At 28.1% G+C, this 27409-nt stretch overlaps 2 protein-coding genes, 1 long non-coding RNA gene and 2 other non-coding genes across 5 annotated transcripts in view; 2 read left to right on the forward strand and 3 right to left on the reverse strand.

Moving 5' to 3' along the window:
• LOC113385843 (beta-1,3-glucosyltransferase-like) overlaps positions 1 to 2957 on the forward strand; it is a 97706-nt gene extending 94749 nt beyond the window's left edge. Inside the window, exon 11 of the mRNA XM_026623672.1 lies at positions 2772 to 2957. Within this exon, the coding sequence (XP_026479457.1) occupies positions 2772 to 2930 (159 nt within the window). The 3' untranslated portion in view covers positions 2931 to 2957. The remainder of the gene's footprint in view (positions 1 to 2771) is intronic.
• Positions 258 to 884, reverse strand: LOC113384985. The gene is made up of 4 exons (XR_003367957.1): positions 839 to 884; positions 635 to 775; positions 415 to 555; positions 258 to 332 (listed from the first exon to the last, which is right to left on the reverse strand). It is a non-coding gene; the product is annotated as an uncharacterized LOC113384985 (long non-coding RNA).
• A 3301-nt stretch (positions 2958 to 6258) lies between the features above and the next one.
• Positions 6259 to 21247, forward strand: LOC113384698 (peroxisomal acyl-coenzyme A oxidase 3-like). The gene is made up of 16 exons (XM_026622451.1): positions 6259 to 6403; positions 11378 to 11546; positions 11888 to 12025; positions 12094 to 12261; positions 13903 to 14050; positions 14706 to 14877; positions 15430 to 15590; positions 16228 to 16346; positions 17089 to 17245; positions 18372 to 18482; positions 18627 to 18857; positions 19194 to 19348; positions 19703 to 19844; positions 19983 to 20137; positions 20242 to 20356; positions 21114 to 21247. Exons 1-15 carry the CDS (start codon positions 6294 to 6296, stop codon positions 20350 to 20352), a joined length of 2247 nt encoding a protein of 748 aa, XP_026478236.1. The 5' UTR covers positions 6259 to 6293; the 3' UTR covers positions 20353 to 20356; positions 21114 to 21247.
• On the reverse strand, positions 16812 to 16934 carry LOC113387091. The gene has a single exon (XR_003368060.1). It is a non-coding gene; the product is annotated as a U5 spliceosomal RNA (small nuclear RNA).
• Positions 21248 to 21478: 231 nt separating the features above from the next.
• Positions 21479 to 21550, reverse strand: Trnaa-cgc. Its single transcript has one exon. It is a non-coding gene; the product is annotated as a tRNA-Ala (tRNA).
• Between the last annotated feature and the right edge of the window lie 5859 nt (positions 21551 to 27409).

Raw genomic sequence — 27409 nt, forward strand, 5'->3', positions numbered from 1 at the left:
ATGTAACTTAAAAATTTAATAAAATTTCCTGTAAATATAGAAACCATTTTTTATATTAATTTTATTTCATATTATAATTAAGAATTTACAAAATTTACATAACATATACTTAAAATTACAAAACTACAGAATATAAATTTGGATTTTAAAAATTTGATTAATCTAAAACAAAAAATAACAATTCTAACAAATTTCTATTTAACAGGATGGAATTAAATGTTTTATTTTGATTATAAAATTTTAACCATTGAAAATAAGTCTTGTGTAAAATTCTTGGCAACCTTTGTTTATCAAATTGAAACCATTTCACTGCTTTCTGTTTGTAAATGTATCTAAAACATAACCAAACAGGTTAGAAACAATTTCTACAAATTGTTTATTGATAATATTGATTTAAATTTTTTGTAACATTACCTCTAAAAATATTCATTATTTTCAAGTTATTGACAGCTAGGCAGTCCTTTCAACAATACCAAAAACATATTAATTCTTCATCGAATTACACTTTAGACAATAAAGAAGATTTTAGTCTCTGAATTTTTAAATATATTTTTGCTGAAGTAAAAACAATAGAAGGTTATGATTTGGAAATATTGTGATTATTATTATAAATTGTAACAATACTTCTAATTACCTCTATTTACTTTCATTATTTATTAAGAACAAAGTGCAGCTAATTCCTTTATGAACGTATTGCTCAAATATTGTCTTAATTGTTTCTTGTCAGTTCAGCCAAATTTCATCCACCGACTTTTAAATCATATTTTTGCTAAAACTAAATCATAAAAAATTAATACTAAATCATCTAATCATCTCTAACTATCATAATGGGGTATACCAATTCCATGACACATGACACGAGTGTCATCATTTAATGCTGTAAAAAATGTTATTCTTCTTCAAATCATTTTTCGTGATGATGGTGGATTATTATTTTATATTCTAACTTTGCATTCATATTCTTTATTTGAGCAAATATCTTTATTATGTTCTGAGTCATTATATTTCTTCAATTGAAAACCATTGTATTAGTTTTTATTCCTGTTTAGCCGAACTATATTATTGTTACTGAAGGGGCTACAAATATTAAATTTGTATTTGTATATCTCATTTTTACTAACCTTTTGACTCAACATTGCAATAATCATTGAGGTTATGATTTTTTTGTAGAATTTAATTATTATTTGATAAACATACATTTGATGAAAACATCTACAAATAACAAAATACGCGAATAGAATTTCCATTAAGGTCCAACTATATACTGAAAAAAAAAATCATTATTATAATAATATATAAATTAAAATAATTTACACATGTTTTATATTTATACTTACCTTGATCGATTCCATTTTAAACATTTTAACTGCACACTGCATAACTAATACGTTCTACATTAATCATATAAAATATTAATCATATAAATAATGATTAAATAAATGCTTCAAAAGAATGAAATAATTTGCTTGTCAAAAGATCTTCAATATGAAGCGTCCATTAGAGCCATTAGTCATAGACAGAAAAGTAAAATATATAGAGTCACGAATAACTTTCAATTGTATTTTCGTGCATAGAGTCTCGCATACATAAAAGAGTAGAACACGTAACCTATCTTTTTGACAGTTTTGTGAAACAGCTGTACCACACCGTCCATTTTGTATGTTAAACTTACAAAACACTGTAACTGAACGGTTACGTTATGAAGAAAACCATGCATTAACGTTTAAAGGTTACAATTAAACGTAACATTTACGTTTTATTAACGTAACCATAAAATACATAACAACGTTTCTTCTATGCTACGTTACTTTAACTTTATGTTACGTTTGTGGTTTACTGGGTAAATATAGTCAAGCTAAAAACAATTTTCATATAATTATGAATCATATAATTATGAATTATCAAAATCACTGATAATCGTGGGTTTTTTATTGCTGGCATTGATTGATGACAATAATGATTTTAATTGCGTATCACGCGAAAGTGTAATTCAACTGTTGAGTCCTCTACAAAAAAAATTTGCATCTAGAAATATATAAAATTTTTCAAAGACACAATGAATCAAAATTAAATATGCGAAAATGATGTTGGCAATTAATAGAAACGACTTCGATTATTATTAGGTTCATTTAATTCTGAACCAAGAATCGTTGGAGCATTGGATTTTAATGCGAATGACCAGTACTATAATTACTTTATATATTAAGTTTGAAAACATATTATTAAATGAAATTACGTAAATTGTTTTTGTAAAAAATAATCTTGGAATATTAATTTTTGCACGAAGAAGGTTAGAATCTAGCAAATTCTCATTGAGTGATATAATGCTTGTTATTTATCAGTCGCATGAGACAAACTTTATGTAAAATGACCTACAATAATAAAAATCATTAATTTGTGATAAACGACGATAATTTCAATATAAAAATAAGATTTAAATTACCTAATTTCCTGCTTGCATATAACTAAAACTCTTCAATTAACGAAATATTAGACTAATTAATTAATTAACTATAGGGATTTGCTTCTCACACTATACCCCTTATTATTTATGAAGATAAAATTGAACGCCAGATTGCATATACAAGCAATTTAATTTAATTAAATTTAAGTTATTGAAGTAAAAAATATATTACACATATTATATGTAAAATCTTTATTTGCAAAGATAATGTATGCGGTATACCAATTCGGTTTAACTGATTTTCATTATGTTAATTATTAGAATTAAATCTAATTATTTCAATTATTACAATCTATTTTTTTTACAGGCGAGGCCAGTCGACTATGCTCCCGAATATTTAAAAAGTTCGCAGCAAATATCGTTTCACAAGCACTGGATGATAGATCCTTTGAAAGTCTACGAGCAGTGGTTCCAAAACGCTGATTTGCAAATGATCAAAGAGGACAGGACGCATATTGAATTATAGCGCGAACTGTGAATATGTGATTAATTGATTTGTTATATAGTTAAATAATTATATAGAAAGATATATTTTTATAATACAGATACTGCAAATATTCCAATTAATATTAATCATGCTGTTTGAATACGGAAAGTCACGGCTAAGTAGTAATATATTAAAAATTAACTAAGTTTAGGCTATAAGTAAAGTAGGTATTTTTATCAAATAATTTTCAAAGAAAAAAATCATATAAATACGCATATCACTTAGACTTTCTTAAATTTTATCGCCATACGATTTTCACTATGAGCATAACTCATAATTATTACCAGCAGGTTTTAGTTCTAATTACTACATCATAATACAATAGAAATAATTTGAAAGTATGAAATAAATTCATAATATTTTCTCTAGTATAATATCGACAAAAGTCACTAGAGGTTAGTAAATTTTGAAAATTTGTCGACCCTCAAAATTCGTCATCATTCGTCCCAAAATTCGTCATTTATAATTTTCTGTTGGACTCATCATGCTGAAATTTAACGAACTACGAATAATATATGATACATTTTTTCTGTTTCACAAAATTATTACAAAAACCATTGAACATTAAATAGCAATCCTGTGTGTAAAAAATTGGAACTTTTTGTTCACTAGGATAACATATTTCGAATGATCATAAGTGTCGAATAGATGTAGAAAAAGATATTATGAGTTAGTACTCATAATTTTAATGACAACGTGAAATTCATAACTCACATATTTAGTACTCATACATATTTTAAAATAACTAAGAAAATTCATTTGATATAAGAGAAAAAATATTTAAGCCGTTTATCACATAAAAAATTTAGAACCGTTAAATTCGATATCACAAATCACAATTAAATTATTTTATCAATTACAAATGGGAAAATCTAATCTTTGCCATTCAACAATATAGTTCAATAATATGACAAGTTCAATTATCAAACGTTGTTCAATATGACACGGAATTAAATAATCCCCATAAATTCGCGATGTGAATATCCGAAATAATACAACTTTTAAATATTCAAGTGATTTCATCACCCAAATTTTGATTTCAATATAATCCATATCATTGCATCAGAAACAATAGATATGTATAGATTACAGATATTAATTAGATTTGTGGTATGTTGTGTCAAGTACTTGTTAGTATCAAGTTCGTATGTCTACATGTTACTTTGTCTAGTAATATGTTGTGTCAAGTACTTCTTGCTTTGATATTTGCCAATCAATTCGATAAGTGAACAATGGCAGTATCTTGCATATAATATTTGACTCGCAAACATAATCCAATTTGTGGGATAAATGTATTTTTTATTAATCGAAAAGAAAAACAATAATTGAAGAGGAAATCCATAGATAAAATGAGGAAATCTAAAAGCCATTTAATAGTTCCATTTGGAATCAAATAGTTCTATTGCGTACTTGGGAGCCAGTCATAGACCTTGGGGGGAAGTCCCAAGGGTTGTTTATAAATAAATCAAAAAATATTTTATGAAATGTTTATTAAATTATGACTTAGGTTAGATAACAAATTTAGAAATCAAACCATATTAACAAATACGCAACCTTTGCTAAAAATAATTGATACCATCAATCAAACTTTGATGACCAAAAATTTGATTTTAAAAGTGGCACCTAGTACCGGACATTTCAAAATAACCTGCATTGAACACATATGTAGCCATCGGCACACTCATCAATGTCTGCATATGTGTGTTTGACGAATATTCCTAAATATTGCAAGAAAAAGTCACTATTTATCCACCCTTTTGGCTGGGACACACCAATGCTCTCAGCTGGAGCATTCATCATAAGATTTTCATTCCTTGACTAGGAAATACAACAAATGGGGTTATGTTGTGACTGTTAGCACCCATGCAGAACAAAATTGAATAATTGGAATAAATTACGTAAATTCTCACAAGAAATACCAATATGTTTACTCTCTGGCACTAAGGGACGACTTAGTATCCGGTGCTAAGGGACAGACATTTTCGTTCATTTGATGGTACCTACTAAAATTGTTTCAAAGATCTAATAATATTCTACGATTTTACGGATAACAATCAAGTATTACTTTTATCTATGAATACAACTCAAATTTAAATGCATAAATATACGAAAATTACTTCCATTGATATTTAGGTGACGCCGTGATTTTTCGCCTAAAACAGCAAACGATTGCTCCTACTGTGGCCGTGTGCGTCACAGGTGAGCCTTGACGCGTGATCTTGCACCTGTGTGCCCCCCGCGCCCCTTTAACTTGTATTTTGAAATATACTCGCTTGAATAATTCGTGTTAAATAGAATGTCCGGCGCTAAGTGCCGTCCGGTTTTACGGGACTTACCCTCATAACACATTGTAAGGTCTAAGGAGCCAATTCTTTGATAAACTGGACCGTAACATAGTGTTGTTACAACAACTCTATAATACAGTCTAATTTATAGGAGGCAAAGGCATTAAACTGTTGACTTCATAAAAAATATCTATATCGAGCGGTTTTCTATACTTAATAATTGGCTTAATTGATCGGTTTGTTCGATAGGCATTTTAAAATTAAAAAAAAAAAAACAATTTTATTAAGTATTTTTTCCGTCACGGGTTTTGTTTCTTCTCTCACATAAGTTAAGTGGAGTTTAATTTGTTTACTAGGCAACTTTTTAATCTTTATAGGCTCTTTTTTCCGACTTTATAGTTCAGATACGGAATTAGAATTGTACTAAAAATTATTGTAAAAAATTATTGAAAATCAAAGTTATCATTGCAAAGATTTGGTATTTTTGTCACTAATAATTTATATTAATCGCTTGGTATCATTAATTGAATCACGAAAACATATTTGCGGTAATGTTTTAGTTTTGTCAAATACTTCAATGCATTTTTTTCAAACTATTGAAAGTTGTGCTTCCATGATTTAACTATAGTTGCAAAAATTATGTTATTCCAGGATTAAAATATATTTCAAGCAAACAGAACATTTGAATTACCGCCATACATTTTAGTTTAGGAGTCGCACACAGATGATTCTACGATATAATTCAATTTTGACATTTAAGATTTTCTCTACAATTTGATGTATATAAATATAAATACATATAACCTTCTATTTTGAAGTCTAAATCCCGCACACACAACCCATACACACATTCGTACGATATCATTCATAAAAAACATAGTACAAAGTTCTTAAATAAATGTAAATACATACGTCCAGAGGCAAACATAAATAAAAACATGCTTATTCACGGTGCACTTGGCATAATTCATAATATTTTATCTGAGATAAAAAATCTGGATTTTCGATTAAAGTCTATAAGACTGGATAATTTAGTTGAGCAGAGTTCAGTAGTGTCATGCGTTGCGGGAATAAAAGACTGTTAAATGTCTTAAGAAATTTTAAAAGAGAAAGTAACGCAGTGAAAAGTTTTACGAATTGTAAGAATAGAGAACAAAAGTTGTTTAGGTGAGTCTTTTTTGTAAATATTAAGTATTGTAAATAAAAATAGTGCGTATTAGATTAGTTTGAGTGTATATTCGTTAAGTTCAAGTGGTTTAAATTTAATTCAAATTGTATTAATAAATCGACAAAGACATATGTAGAGTCGTGTTTCAGTGGAATTAGTAGTCGCAAAAATGATTTTGTGAAATAATCTACAATTGATATTAGTCCTACATTTATTAAAATTAATTATTATATTATATTATATTATATTATATTATATTATATTATATGTGATAATTTTGCAAATTTAAAATAATATTCGACTGAATCATTATATTATTAAAATATGTTCTCTACTTATAGTGCATGTTCAATAGTATATCCAACTATAAGTACACAAGATTATACATGAAAATATTATATTAAGTGTATGTGTATTTACAAAATCTCTAATCTTAATGACTTGTTATATTGCTTATAAAATTCATTCAATGTTTATTGAACGTTTGAGAAAAATTTAAACAATATCGTTTTATGAATCGAATAAAAAAGAAGAACAAAGTGCTCGTTTTTTGTTAACTTACATCTGAATTTCAAAAAAAAAATCAAACCATATCGTTTTATGAAACGAATGAAAAATTCAATTCGAATTAGGTATATTAGGACAAAGTTCTCGGTTTTAGATTCAAGCTTACAATATTCAATGGTTAAATTTAAATATTTAAATGCTAGTAATGATGATTACACATAAAATTCACTTTGCGATTTAAAATATTCTTGATTGTTCAAAAACTTTCTAGTGAAGTCATAGTATTGAATAAAGCTTAAAACATAATTTAATATAAACCAATTGGTTAGTGTCTATTTTGTATGTCCCTTTACGGCTGACAATTGTAAATTCCCAAAATTTACTAAATGCCTCTGGATAGTTATAAAAAATATAGAGAATACAGAATAAGTGTCTAAGAAATCATGTTTTTATATTTTTAACATATTTTTTTATTAGAAACTAGACGACCCGACAGACGTTGTCTTGTACTTATGTTTACAATTCAAAAGTTCCAATTTTTTTTAATAACCAAATCTGATATTTACCAATTAGTGAAACATTATTATGTTATTGTTATGTTTTTTTACACTACACTCTATACTGAAATGTATATACATCCACCCATATGGATCTTAAATGTACAACTGCTTTAAATAATATAATGATTATTTGCTTTTTTGAAAAACATTATAAAACATTTTTTTCTTAATTAGTTCTTTTATCAATATTTTTGAAAAAAATGAAAATACACCACTGAGAGGGATTTCATCCCCCCAAGAAATGGCAAAGGAGTCTAAATTATGTTCACTTTGGAACTTGGGAGTATAAAACTAATTTCAAAATTTCATACGAATTGGAGCACAGTAAAAAAAATTTAAACCCAAAACGCTCCATTGATTTGAGTAAATATTCCGTATCCGATGGCAAAAATATGAAAATACTAACGTTTGTATATGAAAAAGAAAAGGGCTGTTTTTAGGGTTTTCCCGGCAATTATTCGATTTTTTCTCGCCTTAAGAACCTTGGACTTCAACGAACATTTTAAAAAAAGAATTGGCCAAATTGGTCCAGGCGTTGTTAAGTTATGCGCTTACCAATACATTCTGCGATTCTTCATGAGTTTATGGTCTAATTTGTAATATTGTTTATAGTACGTAATACTTATGAAATACTTGTCGAAGAAAACATTGCTAAAAATTATCATGTATTGCCAAATACTGTTTATTTGTCATTCAAAATATTTCTGTGAACATTTCTTGATTACACTTTCCAGTTAGAATTTGTATAGTTGTTTTTTAAATTCTAAAAGAATGAATCAGACAACATGCTTGAAGCCATAAGACACATTGGTTAAAATCAGTATCATTGACGATATTAAATTAGACTCTATTGGTATAGTCAGTTTATTATTATTAAAGAAAATATGTCATAAAATAAAATTATGAATTTTATTTTCACATCTACGCGTATTTGAATAAATTACCCTAAATGGGGTAAAAATGAAACTTTTGGGAGTAAAAAGTATGCATTTTTAATTGATATATTCATTGTATTTGCTATATAATTGTTGATATTGGGGCTAATCTATTTTCGCGATGGGTTTAATTTCAACTTAGACAAAAAAATTGGTGAATGATTAAAAAAGTTCCCCGATCGCTGGTCTATATATTATATACTTCCTCATCATAATTCAAATATTCAAAAGTCACATTGAGATTTAAAATACATTGAAATTTTACACAACAATTTCATACAAATACGGAAATACCCTTCACAATTGAAATGAAAAACGTGAATGGAACAATTGCAAAATCTATCTAATATTATTAAATATCAAAGTATATTTATCCAAATACATATACAAATACTTTTAATAAATTTGTTGCTTAATACGTGAATGTCCAAGAGATATTGCATAAAAATGTCATAACTTTAACACTTTCTATTCGGATTCAAACTTTGTTTTTAAATTTCACATCAATGTATAAGTATATATATTTTTTTATACAATCCTTGCATAAAGAAGGACTGATCTTCAAATTTAAATTGATAAACGCTTTTATTAGTGAATAAGTTCAATTCACATTATTGTTGTTTTTTCATATTTTTATTTTTATCTCTGTAATAAGCATACGCATATTTCACGCATTATGCATCCCTTTGCAAAATTCCATAAAATGTTTGAATATTTTATGAATATTATATATTTCGTGTAGGTAGAGAGACGAATATAACTGTATTTGCTTCAACGAACAGGATATTCCAATTCCAAATCTAATTCAAAATAAGCTCAGAATAACTACTCTATTCCTGATTCGGTTTTCTAAATGCCATAGTATTAAAATATCACCATGTTCCTTCAAACCCAATTTCATACAATACAATATAAAAAATATTTTGTACATGTAAGATTTAGTTAGCTTTGCAAGTAAACAAGCTATAAATCATCTATAAACTATGTTATAAGTTATAATTATGTGTTCATAAATATATACATAATAAAATGAAATATGTACATAGTATCATGAATAATTATCATATGTAATAGAATTCAGGTATAAATGTTACGGCTGTGTATCTTAGCTTACAGTAGTATACAATAAATTAAAAATGAAAGTGAAAAAAGATGTGAACTTGATTCATGTGGTTTAAAAGATACTGAAATTCCCTAATATTTGTTCTAAAAATATATATTTATAATACTTTCATATGCAATTTGATTCAAAATTTTATATAAAAAATTAATTTAATAAATTCAATAATAAACTTCATAAATCGAGGATCATAATTACAATTGGAGAATTTGGTTTATCAATGTTTTGATAATTAAAAAGCTTTTTGAAGTCAATAATATGTTATCAAATATATTATCTACAATAAACTTCGGAACAATGTAAATATAAATAATAAAATGTAATGGCAAAAATTGCGATTCATAACATGATAAAACCTTTACAGTAAAATATACATACATATATATATGATAAAGTTGTTCTTGGGCATCCATCCAGTAATTAAAAACAGTTTTATTGAAGGAAAATGTTTTCATTATGAAAACATACGTTCCGGGTCTTGATTTGACCCATCTTCAGTGCATACAAATAAATTGAAAAAAAAAACAAAAACACACGAAAATTGCACAAATTGATAAACGTCGAGTTATGTGACAAATTTTAAATAATTGTAAAATTAAAATGAAAATAAATAATACATTTTTTATAAAAAAGCTTTTTCCAAACGAGGCATGTTGTCCGTTTGGAGTTTGAGTAACAAGTCAACTTGTCGTGACTTGTTGTTGCAAGTTTCGAGTGTTTTTGTGTTTTTTTTTCCAATTTATTTGTATGCACTGAAGATGGGTCAAATCAAGACTCGAAACGTATGTTTTCATAATAAAAATATTTTCCTCCAATGAAACTGTTTTTAATTACTGGATGGAGGCCCATGAACAACTTTATCATATTATTTCACCATTTAAAGAAAAACCTATAATAAAATATAATATAAAATATTGTATAAATATATAATTAAAACTATAACAGTGTTCAAGTTCGGTTTTAGCTTTCTTTCCTGACATTACTAATTACTGCTAACGTAAGCACTTTTAAAAACATTATTTGAATGATTAGTTAATTTTATGTAAATTTTGATCAGATATAAATTTTATAGAAGAAAATATAAGATAAGATTTCACATATGGGGGTGTGACAAAAATTTAAGAAATCTAAGGAATTTAACTTTCCTGAATACTTTGAAATTCACACACATTGGATAATTTTGTAGAGCTTTGATTATACTTATATGTATACAAATTCATATCTAATAAGTCTGTTTATAAATACACTCATATGATAAAAATTCTTTATATATCAGTATTCAGTATGATATTATTATTCACAATGTAAATAATAATAAAATCTTGTTAAGGCATTTGCATATTTGAATAAATTATTACATTAAAATATATATATGGATGTTTTCATTTCAATTAAATAAATCACAAATTATATTAGTGTTCACATACTATTAACAAAACTATATATAAATGGCGAAATATTTAATTATTAACTAAAATGTAGAAGTGAGATAAAGAAGTATTTCTAAAGTTGTGTATAGTTTTACAAGAATTATAAAACGATTTATGATGCCGAAAAATAAATCTCAATGGTATATTTTTCTGCATTATGTGATCTACTTATATAATATTTTTTGAGTTCTTGAAATTGGTCACAATTGCAAGAATGAATTTTTATCGTTAACTAAGCATAAACGTTTTGACCCATTCATGATTAAAGTTAATCAATGCGAATAGTAAATTTGCTCCAAAGCCACGTGCACAAAATACAAGAATAAAATAAAACCAACTGCTGCATTAGCTAAAAAGCTCCAAAAGTTACCTCATTCATGATCTTGCAATATTGATCTTATCAAAATTATTTTACTTTTAGCACAATGGTACATAACAACAATTACAAAATGGACCAGTCAATAATACACGAAAAAGAAATATATCCAGATTTTGTGAAAGGACCTTTGACGGAGTATAGAAATCACTGTACCTTTGATTGGCGTTTGATGAACCTCAGCTTATATGGCGAAGAATGTGTCAGATTTAAGGTAATATTAATAGAACATCCTAAATATTAAAAACATCAAGATCAAAAAACACTACAAGAACATTAAATTGATCAAAATAATTGTTTGGTGAATAAATCATGCAGTATTTGTTGAAATTGTTTTTTTTTTGTCAATATTGATTTTTCTACATTTTTTTTATTTACTTCCATTAATTTTTTGTATCATGTTTAAATTTTTATTCGGCTACTTACCATATTATAAGTGAAGTTGCAAAGAATAATAGTCTCGTTCAATATCATAATTATGGATTTAATTCATTTCAATAGTCTTAAATAGAGCAATATTATCAGTTAAATAATAATTACATTTTATGTTTTCAGAAAACAATGTCAGATTATATGCAAAATGAAAATATCTTCCAGCATGTTAACAAAGAGTTAACTTTAGATGAATATAGAAATTTAACAATAAAACGAATGTACACACTCAAGGGTCGAGATATTCTACCAATTTACAAGGTATCAATTGCATATAAATAAAAATAATCTTTTAGAATATGGAATCAATTAATTTATTTATTTATTAGGTGCTAGAAACTCCAGAACTATATCCAATATTCAGAGGCCTATTATTCTTTTATGACCCATCATTGTGCATTAAATTTTCATTGACTTTTGGAATGGTTCCAAATGTTGTCAGGAGCTTAGGAAGCGAAAGATTGAGTGCGTACGCCTTACAATTATATGAAGGAGAGGTAATAATTAAATTTATTTTTGTGATTGAAATTTTTTATATCGCATAGAACAATACAATATGACAAATGACCCCAGATATATATATTTCTGATCAACTTACGTTGATTAATTAGCGGCCTCTAAATTCATAGATGAGATATTTTTTTAATAATCGGACAGATTTTTTTCTGGATAGTTTCGTTTCATAATAATTAAATTTTCTAACAATTTTATAGAATAGAAAGATATCGCTTGGAATGTAATGTATTGCAGTAGATGGCTAAATGCTCAAAGTTAGCAAAGCCATTAAATAAAAAAAAACTAGCTGTAAGTGGAATTCTGTCTTGAGGCAATTATGGCATCGTGCCTTAAGGCAAATTGCTGGAACTTCCCGTTGAATACTAAATGTTTTCAAATAGATTATTATAAATATTGTATCATTGTCTAATATAAAATAATAAAATAAAATCTGAAATATTTTCAGTATACAAAAAACTAAAAAAAAAAAAAAAAATAAATAAAAAAAAAAAAAAAATGAAACAAATTTTTTTTTCAAAATAAATTATTTTGTTAAGACAAACAGAAAGTTCTTTGAATCATTTAAATCGGACGCTTAGTTCTCTCAAAAACTGCCATTTTTTACATATTTAGCTCCGTATCTTCGAAATGGCTGGGCCCGCCTTTGCCAAAAACTAATAAACACTTCTCCCAATCATTACTAATTGAATGTTTTTTAGATCATTCAAATCGGATACTCCGTTCTCTCAAAAATTCGATTTCTATTTTCTGCACTCTTTGCTCCGTATCTCCGAAACGGCTGGACCTGCCTTTGTCAAAAACTAATCAGCTCTTTTCCTTATCAATAGGAATCGAATGTTTTTTGAACCATTTAAATCGGTTGATCCGTGCGCCCTAAAACGTGACTGGAAATTTGTATCCACACATACATACACACACACACACACACACACATCTATTTTTTCTTAAGTATGCCAAAACGTTCAGAAACCTTCAAAACGTCGAGAAATGTAAAAATTTTCAATTCCGATTTTCGGCCCATTACAATAACTTACCCTACGGGAAGTATTTTTTTAATATATTTATATATATATATATATATATATATATATATATATATATATATATATATACATTATTTTCATATCTCAGACAGACAGAAGTGCCTGGTATGAGAGATTATGAAAACAGTTTTCATATTTTATAAATACATTTCATTTGACTTTTTCTTTAATATAATATCTATTATAATTAAATTATCTTTATATAACTCTTCAGTCTTCTTCGTCTTCAACTTCCTCATAATATTTCTTTATTTTTCTTTTAAATTTGTCGTCATCATTGATCATCTTAATATCGTTTGGCAATTCATTATTTTTTTCAGTATTTGTTTTCCATTATACAATTTTTATCAAATTATCGTATGATATACATATTTATTATATGTAATATCATAAATAGTCAGAATAATTCATTATCCCATGAAGCTTTGATCTGATTTTGGGAAGGTTTCTCCATGCCTCTCTCATTACAATGATTGAAAATTTTTGCGACGAATGAAAGTGTTGTACATCTAATTAACTAAACTAATCTAATCCAGTTTTTAGTCGCAATAATTATATTTTTTTCAATTTTTTTTCTAGTATGCAGGTTGTTTTGCTTTAACAGAAATATCCCATGGAACAAATACAAAGGGAATGCGATGCGAAGCACACTACGATCCTGATTCGAAACAGTTTGTCTTACATACACCAGATTTTGAAGCTGCCAAGTGCTGGTCTGGCAATTTAGGTAAACCTTTTAATGTAATCAAGTATCAGATAAATAAGAATTCTTTATCAAAAAGAGCGTCTGTTTTTGTTGCTTTAAAATCAAGGTAGTAGATAATGTATGTATGATAACGATAATGATAACGATAAATGTTAGTTCAAATATTGTGATCTGGAGAAATCTCAAATAGGTCGGCATATATGTCTCTCAATGTTTGATAATTTTATTTTCTTAAAAGTGCGAAAATGAGTCGGCAACATAAGATACAGCTAACAAAGCAGAATGAGTAACGATCTTTTTACATTTTTTTTAATTGCAGTCTGTCTTAGGACATTCAGTACTTGTTTTGACTTAATTATATGGTTTTTTGAATGGGTGGCAACTCAGTAGTTGTCCAATCCAATTATTAACTATACTCGAAGTATTTGCTCACAATTTTTATTATAAATATGCAACTACACCCACGAGGGACGATTTTCACTTGAGGCTGTATTTGAGATCTATAACCTCAAGTGGAAATTTGACATCAAAGTTGTCTGATGTCGGACTATGGCGGTAGCGGGAATCGAACCAGCGAACCCAAGACTAGTTGGCGCTAGCCCATGAGTAACGATAAAAAAACATTTTTTATAAAATTCAGTAAATAAATCAAAATGTTTTTTTTTTACTTTTGAAGGAAAGTCGTCAACGCACGCTATAGTGTATGCAAAGCTTTTCACTGAAGGCAAAAATCACGGCTTGCATCCATTCCTGGTGCCTGTTCGCGATCCCAAGACATTACTGCCTTTTGCTGGTGTAATAGTCGGTGATATGGGAGAGAAAATTGGCCTACAAGGTATTGATAATGGGTAAGTTATAAAGCACTCTCATTCCTTTTGGTAAACTATAAATCACATCGAGAATAAAATTGATAAAAGCGCAATGACTGCTAACTTTATACCTTACATACAAGTTACTGCATACACTTTCAATAAAATGAAAAGCATATAAAATACCAACACCTAAATAATGGCCGTTTCAGTTTCAGTAATTTCTGAAGTTTCAGTAATTTATGATATTTATTAGCAAAACAGATTTTTTTTAATAGATAGCCATTACAAATAAACGCAAGATTAAATGAAACACTGAAATTGCATCCCTGCAGTGAAATTAAAAGTATGTTAAGCCATCTACGTATGATAAAAAATAAGTGAAGATATGTGGATAAAAATCGCTGGCAACAATGTTCGGTATGGTTTGTTTTGATCGAAGTTTGGCAGCTTACGATTTGTGATTTATTATCATCAAGTGAAATTGTGAAAACGTTTCAGTGAGAAGTAACTTAAAGCTCAAGCAACTACCACGATTTCACCTACTACTACTGTAACAAGATGTAATTTTATAATATCTTCTATTTTCAGATTTTTGTTATTTGATAAATATCGCATTCCAAAGGAAAATCTGCTCTCAAAAACTGGCGACGTCCAAGACGATGGCAATTATACGACACCTTATAAAGATCCTTCAAAGAAAATTGGTGCAAGTTTCGGGGCTCTAAGTGGAGGCAGGGTCAATATCGCAGGTAATAATAGTACTAAGTACTAAATTAAAATAATATAGACTATTTATGGAAGACCACAATTTTCGTTTCAAAGCTTGTCATATATATATAGGCCGATTTTCGGACAAAATAGAAATGTTTTGGTAATGCTATGTACGGGTCTATCTTCGTATGAGTTGGTAGTAGTCTCAAACTGTTTTTGCTGCGCGATCAGACGTTTTACTCATGAAATCTAACTTCACGTTAGGAAAAGACATCAGAAAGTTGCACTTATGATAAAATTGTAGTTATTTGGCATTTGCGCGTTGTGTATGTTAGGTTTTATGTGTAAAACGCCTGATAGCACAGCTAATACATAGCCCTATCGCAATTCCTTTCTACCAACCCATACAAAGATAGACCCGTAACATAGCATTACCATAATATTTCTATTTTATCGTAATAATAAAATTAATTCTAGAATTTGCCAGATAGTAGCTTTATATAAAATCAAGTATGAACAAGAAAAGAACTTATTGATCAAACAAGTTTTCTAAAGTTAAAAAATAATAATTTTAATAGATAAACCAATTCTACCAGGCTCTTTAGTTTTATTTATGATATATAGATATTGGTCTACTGGTATATAGATTTAGTCTACATACTTTTTGTATTTTAGGTATCTGCAGTAGTTATTTATCAAAAGCAATAATAATAGCCATAAGGTATTCGGCTGTAAGAAAGCAATTTGGTCCATCAGAAGATAGTGAATATCCAGTCATAGAATACCAACATCAGGTAAAATTGCCTTTTTCATTAACACGTTATTCAGGTATCATAAAAATTATCACGTGGGCCATGGTAATTTAATTCGACATATATATAGTAACAATTATTGCATATACAATATATTTACAGCGTGAGTTTAATTTAATTCGATAACTTGGTTAAAAATTAATCAAGCGAACTTAATGCAACCAAGGAAGAAAATTTTTTAACGAAATTTCTAGAAAAACACGATTTTCATGATTGATATGGTCTCATATTAAAACTTTTTTCTCCTTCCAAATCGCGTATGCTTGGTATATATGTCTGACATGGCCCATGTAGAACTTTTAGCGTCAGACACGTATAACTGACATGACGATTAACGTGCTAATGTGAATATACACTTTAACTGCATATATATTTAATGTATGTACTTATAAAGCAATATATCACATTGCAAATTACTTAGATTAGATTTTAATATAGTTTATTGGCCCAGCGAATTAAATCGCCGGGCTCACAAAAAATTGAGTTACATACTCATTTGAGTGCTCCCCTCCACGGAAATCTTTAGTAAAAGGCGAAAGATTTATTCGCTCTGAAGGGAAACCAGAGTGACGAGCCGACAAAACAGTTTTATTTTATGCTCACCTGTGTGCAACAGTGCGGCGTGTGTTGCGCTGCCCAGAATACGGAGGAGCACGCTAGTGCCATCTATTAATGATTTCTCGAAAATTTTAATGTACGTTAATTATAATTGTTCCTTTTTCAGCAAAATAGGCTCTTTCCTTATTTGGCGTCAACATATGTTCTGATTATTGTTACTGATTGGTTTTGCGCATTCCATATGAAATATAGCAATGGGATTTTATCGAATGAAGATAAAAAATTATCTAAGCAAGAACTGGATAACAAAAGAGCCGCAGTGGGTAAATGAGCTTTTTTCAACTTTATATATTTATTTTTTAACCAACATATGAACTAAAATCGATCAACTTTCAAATTATATGAGTAAATTAATTAATTATAATTATTGTTATTAATTTAATTATCGATTATTATTGCATTCTTCAGAAATTGTCTGATTTTATAAAAATGCACATTATCCAAAAAATAGATTTGAACCATATTATTCATTTTAAAAAAATATTAAAAAGCTCTTATTCAATAGTTAATAATACTTAACGGAATAATTAAAGAAATTGTTGATTCATATAGATAAACATTTCTTTGGTTTTAGGATAGTGAAATTTATTTATGTAATTCTAGTATGTCTTTATACAATCCTCAATACGACGAGGATAATAATAATTAATAATAATAGTAAATAGTAGTCTGCCCGAAGGCAGGTCCATGGTGTGAGAGCCACCACAAATAAATGAATCCCTTACCCTTCGAGATTATATGACGAGGGTATGCATATTTTTTTAAATACATTAAATATTTTTATTTTCGGTTAACTTAATTAATTTAATAAAATTGTTTACTTTTTTTAGTTATGTACTTCGTACATAAGTTTTGCAAAAATTAAGTAAATTAAAGTAAAACTGCTCTTCTCAGAATTTTATTCTACAGTGAGAATACTCAATACTTAGACAATGTTTCTACTTAAGATTTCAATTTACTGATAAATACTGCAAATAATTGCAGAGAGCTCTATAAAATTGAATGAAAAAAGTTTTTAACATTATGCGTTGCAAATATTCTACAAGCATTTTTAAATCTTGTAAATTCTGAAACTTTGTAATATTCTGGCGCAATTCTAAGAAAGTAAAAATCGTTGTTCTATGTAGACTTATATTGTACATTTTTAATCAGTTGAATTTTTATCGTAAAGTCACTAAAATATAGACTTATTTCGATGCAAATTTTATCTAGATTTGATTCTAAGACGTCAAAATTATCTATTTCGACTCGATAATTAAATTAATAACATATAAAGATAAATTAATAATCGAAACAGAAGATATATTATTCAACCAGCGTCGTTTTTTTGTAACTTGTTTATAATATTTATTTATCTTTTTATAACAATTTGTATAAAATTAATTTTAGGTATGGAAATCCATGCACTTTCTTCAAGTTTAAAGCCACTCGCGAGCTGGATTGCGAGAGATGGAATCCAAGAATGCAGAGAAGCTTGCGGAGGACACGGATATTTAAAAGGTAAATTATACCTGAATTTACTTGAATAAAAATAATTAAAATTGCATTCCATCCAAATAATTATTAAAAAACGTTGCCAAGAACATTTTTTAATAAAATCATTTGCAAGCTGTAATTATAAACTTAATTACCAAAATATTTCAGCTGCGGCTTTGGGCGATCTCCGTAATGATAATGACGCCAACTGCACATATGAAGGCGAGAACAGTGTCCTTATTCAACAGACGAGTAACTGGTTATTGAATTTATACAAAACTAAGGATACATCAAGCAGTCCTTTGAAATCTGCAGATTTCATAGTGAGATTAGAAGATATCCTGCAAAATCACGGCAAATGGACTCCTAGAAATATGGATGAGTGCACGCGAATTGAGAGTAAGTAGATTTATTTAAAAAATAAATATGAGATACAAATGTCTTCACGAAGTGATAAGGAAGTCTTTTGATAAAGATCTGTTTTTGAAGTCTCAAATAAAAAATAAAAAATTGCTGTTCACCCAGCATTTTATTAGCATTGTCATAATTCATTAATCTAATGAGAATATATTAAATAAATATTTTGATCAATTTCATTTATTTAGTAATTGACCAAAATGTTTAATAAAATAATCATAGATATAAAAAATATCGCCATTGAGTACACAATACTATTATTAATGCAGTTATTCAATTAATAACTATAATTATGGCATATATTCCTACTATCTACAGATATATTAAATGCATTCCAATGGCTAACTTGCTACCTACTAAAATTAACACATATAAAAGTCGATGAATTAAAAAAGCAAGGTTGCAGTGCCTTTGAAGCTAGAAATAATTCTCAAACATTCTACGCAGTTACATTGTCTGTAGTATATGGACAGGTGAGTTTCATTTAAAACTTAGCTTATATTTAAAAAAAATACTTTGTTTAGCTAATTATTCTAGCTTACCATCATACTCGGATGTCTAATCACTGGATTGGCATTCAATTCAGTCATTTTTAAGTACCATCAAATATTTGCTGATGTTCCATATGGAATAAGTGCAAATATTTAAATAAATATCCTAGTTGAAAATATATAAATGTATCTTTACTTTTTGAAGTTAAAGATAAGTTGTATTCTTTAGAAAGACTTTCCCAAAAGGTTACTATAATAACCAACACAAAAGAAATATATTGTTTTCTAATTTCTTTCTTACATCATAAGGGTAATAATACCATAATTTGATTTCAGCATTATCTATTGAAGCATTGTAAAGATTTCATAGAACAAGACCACATTAAATCCAACAAAGAAATTTATATGAGCTTAAATCGACTGATATCTCTATATGGCCTTTGGTCTTTGGATAAACATACTTCCATTTTATACCAAGGTAAGCATTATTTGAAATCATCAAAGTCAAATCAGGTAAAACTCACTTCTTTTCGATAAGGAATTTTATTTAAGCTTTATAGAATTGACTTTACTCGATAACATTTGAAATTTATACTGAACATTTTACATTTTCTAGGAGGATATATGCAAGGTGAAACCCCTGCAATTCTATTAAAAACATCTATAATAGAATTATGTGCACTTATTAAAAAAGATGCAGTAGGCTTAGTCGATGCAATTGCTCCTACTGACTTTTTTGTGAATAGTGTTTTGGGAATGTCCGATGGACAGGTAAGCAAAAATTTCAACAAAATATAGAATAGTACCAACATAAATTATGTATTATTAAAATAATAATATATTTTATTTATATTAACTACCACTTTTAATTTAAGGTTTATAAAAATTTACAATCGAAAATGATGCAAGCTGAAAATGCTTTGACGAGACCAGATTGGTGGCAAGACATAACAGATTGGAAGAGTTATGCTGGCTCCAAATTATAAATTGGTAATAATATAATAGATGCAGACTTAAAGTATATCTTATATAGAGAGAAATTATTATCAGTGAAGAGTAATTGAATGTATAGCAACCTGCTCAATCATTGCAGATTTAATTTGACTGATATTCAGGATTGCTTTTAGAGATCAAATTTGGTACACTCTTCTTTTAAATAGTATAATTATATTTTATCATACATTTAGATAACGAAGCAATTAAGAAATAACTGTTACTTCATATTATGAACATTTATTATTCTAAAAATATAAAATCAATTATTTATATGTGTCTCGACACTTGATATGCATCATTATTCAGCAGTTCATAACAACCTAAAGTTTAAAATAATATTTATATGATTTTAATTAACATTAAAACATCAAAACATAACAAGAATAATAAAAATTATAAAATCAACAAAAGTTTAATAAAATTATGATCTTAATCATTATACAATATTAATCGAGATAATCACATATCATGTGTTAAGTTTTGATATGTATAAATGAAGAATTGTTAATATTTAAATCATTTATTTAATTTGATATAAAGTAACAGTTATTTCTTAATTGCTTAGTATAAATGTGTAATAGAATTAATGTATTTTATTGAAATAGGAGTGCATGAAATTTCAGCTATAAAAAAGCAACCTTCAATAGTTATTTAAAACAGTCTATGTAATTCGATATAATAAAGTACATATTGCAATTTAGTTTAATATTAAGAATAAATATTACTTATATAATGTAGAATTTTGTTGTAGGTAGTTAAGAGAAAGCAATAAGCAACAATTTAAATGATTGGCTGTGAATCAGAGTTCATACTAAAACAATCGAAATATATACAAAATAGACTGAAATATCAATAATCATTGTTAATATAATGGTAAAGGTTGTTTTGTTTAAATATGAATTTATACCATAGAATTTAAGATATATACAATATAAGATACATACCATTGTATGAGATTTAATATATTTGTAACAATTATAGTAATGATCGGAATAAACTTTATTTACTGAAATAAAGTGTGTAATATAAAAAGTGAGGAGACAATCGTATTTGCTACATTATGTGTTTTCTACACTTTTGTCAAATTAAAATTTTTGAATGTAAAAATTCTGTACTTGGAGGAGCTGGGATTTGAACCCAGGACTTTCAGCATGCGAAGCAGACACTCTACCACTGAGTTACACCCCCTGTGAAAAGAACACTTTCAAAACCCAGAGATATGCTCCTAAGCAAGCATGGCCTTCTTAACATTAAATGTAAGTAATTAAAAATCTTGGTACGGAACCCAAAAAAAAATTACACAAAATGTGTACACATTATTAAAATCTCTATAAAATATCTGATAATTTGGTGTACATATGTCCAACAAACATATTTGACCGCAAAATGACTATTTTCTAACTTATTTTTATGGAGAGTCCATAACCGCTGGACCTGCCTTCCCAAAAATTAAATCAGGTTTTCATCTAGTCAATGTTTTTTGAATTATTCAAATCGTAAGCTTCGTACTCTCAAAAACTAAATTGCCATCTTTTAAATTCCCTTTTGAAGGGTAAGTTAAAGTAATTGTCCAAAAATCGAATATAGACTTTTTTATATTACCTATAGAAAAATTTATGTGTGTGTTTTGTGTGGATACAATTTTTCGTCTACGATTTGAAATATTCAAAAATTTTCGATTTTTACTGATGGGGAGACGTGCTGATTAGTTTTTGGCAAAGAGAGGTCCAGCTGTTTTGGAGATACGAAGCTAAATTTGCAAAGTGGTAGTTTTTGAGAGAACGAAGCATCCGATTTTAACGATTCAAAAAACGTTTTCCTTTTGTTGACAGTATGAAGAAACGAAGGTTTTATTTTTTGTCTATAGAATACGAATAATAAAAGTTACAGTATTTATAATAATATATTTAAAAACATTTAATATTAGCGAGATCCAGCAATTTGCCTTAAGGCATGATGCCATACACCACTAGCTGCACCTTTTGCCCAATATTTCTAAAACGGTACGACCTGCTTCTGCCAAAAACTGATCAGCACGTCTTCTCGTCAATAAAAATCAAATATTTTTCATATTAAATCTGTTAAACTGTACTTTCGAAACCGTATTACAATACGACTACCAGCCGCGACCAATTTATAGGACCAATTCGTCAATTCGTGACATAGCAGCAATGAAGATGAAAAGTTGCTTACGTCAAATCACCAAATATTTTAAACTAAATTAAACTTATTTTCTAATTATTTCATGAATACCAAATGCAAATTACCAAATACATACTGTAAACAAATTATTCGTACATAAGTTGGAAAATACTTCATTCCATGATGATTAATACTCCAGTTTAGTTATGTATGAAATGTTATCTAAGTTATTTGTTGTTTTTATTTACATTATTCTTAATACATTCGATTATCCGGAATTCCGATTATCCGAATGCCCATCGACAATAATTAGTCCGGTTAATCGAGATTCTACTGTACTTTGTAAAAAAAATTACAACTATTTCTCAAATATGTTAAAATTATATTGTACGACGATTATCTTCTATATATATAAAAATAAGTCGGGGTTTCTTTCCTGACGATTTAACTCCAGAACGCACGAACCGATTTCGACAATTTTGCATTCTTGGGAAAGGTCTCGGGCTCCGTAAGGTTTATAGCTGAGAAAATTAATGGTGCATGCCATCGTGCCCTAATGCAAATTGCTAGAACTTCATGCACCGTAATTAAAAATTCGAGTAATGACATAAGTAAGAATTATCAGAATTATGCTTGGTCAATTAACCAGTTGACTTGAGTCAACGAGCAATTCTTGCCGCCAAGAAATATGATGTACACGCACTGAATTTCACCATTCAATAAAAAATTGCTGGCGATTTGGTGACATACCAATGATTCCGACTGGTCTTCCGTTTGACTTCAAACGATTGCAATTTCCAGTTCGCCTTGCGTTCGCAATAACAAGTCGCAAAACCAATCCCTTAGTGTTTGCGGGATAAATCTCAAATATATTATTTAGAAAATCATTGTTTTTCACATGGGCAGTTATACGTTGCCTGTTCACGAGTTGGAAAACCATCCGCTTTGTTTGTGTTAACGTCAGACCCAAAAACAAAAAATGTGGTTTACCAAAGAGCACTTCAATGAAACGGATAATTTCGGAATTCACTTTCATTTACTCAGAGAAGTTCAACTAAAAAACACTTCATTTTTGTAATCGAAATGAATTCATTACTGTTGTATAATAAAATCAAATTTTTCCTTTTCAAATATAAAACAAACAAAAAATTTCTTCATTTAACTCACGAAACCATCTGGTGGCGGAACGGAGTTCGTCGGGTTTGCTAGTGGTTATATAAAACTATACGTTACGAAATGAAAAAATGCCGAATGCAAATAAATTAATATCTTGTTTTAATAATTTTTAAATCCCATTTACAAATTTATAAAAAATAGCAACAAATTACAAAAACAATGAACATTACCCAAGTGATAAGACTCGACTCGATTTAGAACACTAAAAGCAATATTTTTTGTTTGAATACAATCATAGCCGAAACTTACATAATTATTGAACTGTTATTATATGATTCTACTAGTATTCATTTCAATATTTCTATTTTAATTGTGATTACAAAGTATCAATAATTATCGTTAAAGCAAGGTCTCCAAAATGTTTACATCATTAAATGTTATGAAATATAGAACACAATCTTGCAGCAATCAGTTAGGGACTCTGAACACTTACATCGATTGTAAAAGATATTATTTATATTTATGCAATCTATTTTTAGTTTAGTTTATCAAAAATAATAAAAGAAGCTAATATCCTATTAATTCACAAAATAACATTATACAGAATCACTCCTACTTATTTCTTCGGTATCTGACTGCAAATTACACTTAACCGCAAAAGTTTCCCGGAACAAGTTTCAAATTTTAATTTAAATTAAATATTACCCCAAATGATGATATTAATTAAACCATAGTTTTTATCAAATATACTCAATAAAATACTCAATTTTATTGTCAACAGATGCTGCAGAAATTTGCTCCACTATTTAGGAACAATCGAACAGCAATTTTTCATTTAATTAAAATTTATTGTAACATTTACTAAACAAGCATTTGACAGAATTTTGTATCTATGAGTACAAATAGTAATAATGTACTAGTTTAAAATATGAAACAGTACCGACCATTTAAACAATTAAATACGATTGCTACGATTGTTTCAAAATAACTTACAAGATTGGCTTACAAGATATCTGGATATTTCGGAAAAATAAATAATTAAAAAAACTAGTCAAACATAAAACCAAAGATGTAGCCTTTATTGGTCTTTTTTAAAAATTCATTTTGTATGGTTAATTTGTTCATGCCATGCCAATCTATATCTTGATATGAGATATGATCTTTATCGACCCATAAATGCAATAGGAATACACTATTATAAAAAATATGTTCATAGCGATTTTTTTTTAGAAAATACTAAACATTTTCTTTTTCATCGCACGTAGGATAAGACACTGTTTTATATGTAAAATATCTCACATGTAATGCAAAATATATACAACTTATGTACCATCACCAATCCACATATTTAATACCCATTTTATAATGAAATATATGTGTTTGACTTGAATTATAGTTAAAATTATGAAATAATAAGAAAAAACAAAAAGTGAATGGAAACAGCACGATAGGATTTAAGTAAAAATTAAATTCGCGTAAACTTGATGCATTTACGCATCATATATTATTCCTTTTACGTAATTAAATTTTTTCGCAAAGTATATGAATATTAACTATAAAAACTATATCAAATATCGATCATAAATATTCAATTCCGTAGCCCTATTGTTTCGACGGAAAATAGTTTACAATTAAAAATCTCTCTATCCTAATTACAATATGAGCTCATTTTTATTATCATATAAATGGTTAAATGCTAATGACAATTAAATAAAGAAGTTCAAATAATCATGCATTTAACTCTTTTTCTACTAATACACCTTCATTTTGAGAAGGAAAGATTTCGACATAAAAAATATATTTACGTTATGGCTTCATAATAATTAGATATTAAGTACTTACAGTAACAAATCCTTCAATTACTTTTCCACAACATGTCCCATAACACAAAACACACAAGAACTGTTATAAATCACGAACTTTTACTTTACTCTAAACCACATGTTGATGTTAGTTCGATCCGATTGACAACTATTTACGGAACAATGGTATATAAATCAACACGTCTCGGCGATCCGATGTTTACAAAAAACTACGACTAGCTATCAGACTATATACATGTTTACGAAAAATATTACTATTATATTACTATTAAACTATAATTACAGTATCGTAGTTATGCAAATATTGTGCGAAACGAACATAAACAAACCGTCAACATGCGTCAACTAAACACGATCAAGGATCAAGCTGAACTAGTCAACTTATCCAATATCGGAGCAGTGTTGCCTTGACAGGGGTCGCATGGTGTCACTCATAGATAAACTGTCACTGTCACTTATTTTATATTTTTACATTAACGATTTAATGTTACATATTTCATAACATTTAATTTACCGAGTTTAGAGTTATTTCAAAAAAAATAGGGGGATATTTACGACTTTCATCATTCTTAACGTTAATGTTATCTGCTCGAACTTAACGTTGATCGTTATGTGATGACCATGATTTTGATGTTGTCGAAAGTTATATGTCTCTAAATATTTTTTTAACTCAAAACATTAATTAAAGAATCGAAGATTTAATAAATAATCTTAAAATATATTGTAACACGTATTATTTACGCGTAATTTTTAGTTACCAGAATTTGCCGTTAATAACGGTGCTCAAGAGTAAAATATTTGAGAATCACTGTGACAACCTGACAGATCAAAAAACAACCCTGTAAGCGATGGCCGTTTTTTTTTTAAAAACACATTTTACTCAATTTGAAAATATCAAATTAAAACCATGTAATACTATTATCGTTTTTTTATAATTTTTACTCGATTTCAAAAAATCAAATTAAAACCATGGACTACTTATTAACGCCTACATATTCGATGAGTTTATCCGTTTCCAAAATTTGCCGTTAATAATGGTCCTTAAAAAAGAAATAGTTGAGAGTCACTGTGACGTCCTGATGAATCGAAAAACAACACTGTAAGCCAGCGGTTCCCAACTTCCAGAATACTATTTTCGAAAAAAACCAAGCATATAATATATATTAACTTCCCGTAGGGTAAGTTATTGTAATGGGCCGAAAATCGGAATTGAAAATTTTTACATTTCTCGACGTTTTGAAGGTTTCTGAACATTTTGGCATACCTCAGAAAAAATGAATGTGTGTGTGTGTGTGTGCGTGTGTGCATGTATGTACGGATACAAATTTTCGCCCACGTTTTCGGGCGTACGGATCAACCGATTTGAATGGTTCAAAAAACATTCGATTCCTATTGATAGGGAAAAGAGCTGATTAGTTTTTGGCAAAGGCAGGTCCAGCCCTTTTGGAGATGCGGAGCAAAGAGTGCAGAAAATAGAAATCGAATTTTTGAGAGAACGGAGTATCCGATTTGAATGATCTAAAAAACATTCAATTAGTAATGATTGGGAAAAGTGTTTATTAGTTTTTGGCAAAGGCAGGCCCAGCCATTTTGAAGATACGGAGCTAAATATGTAAAAAATGGCAGTTTTTGAGAGAACTAAGCGTCCGATTTAAATGATTTAAAGAACTTTCAGCTTGTCTTAACAAAATAATTGATTTAGGAAAAAAAAATTTGTTCCATTTTTTTTTTCTTATGTTTTTTTCAGTTTTGTGTATATCGAAAATATTTCAATTTTATTTTTAATTCTGACTATAGTTCTAATATACTTTACAAATAATTTCAACTCTGCAATTCAGTTTTTATAATTCTTATAAATATTACAATGTTACAATATTTATAATAATCTATTTGAAAACATTCAGTATTCCTCGAACATTTCGTTACGGTACGGGAAGTTCCAGCAATTTGCCTTAAGGCACGATGC

Source organism: Ctenocephalides felis, unplaced genomic scaffold (assembly GCF_003426905.1).
Source record: "Ctenocephalides felis isolate EL2017-DRISC unplaced genomic scaffold, ASM342690v1 CF-g0.4_SCAFFOLD_03571, whole genome shotgun sequence".
NCBI lineage: Eukaryota > Metazoa > Arthropoda > Insecta > Siphonaptera > Pulicidae > Ctenocephalides > Ctenocephalides felis.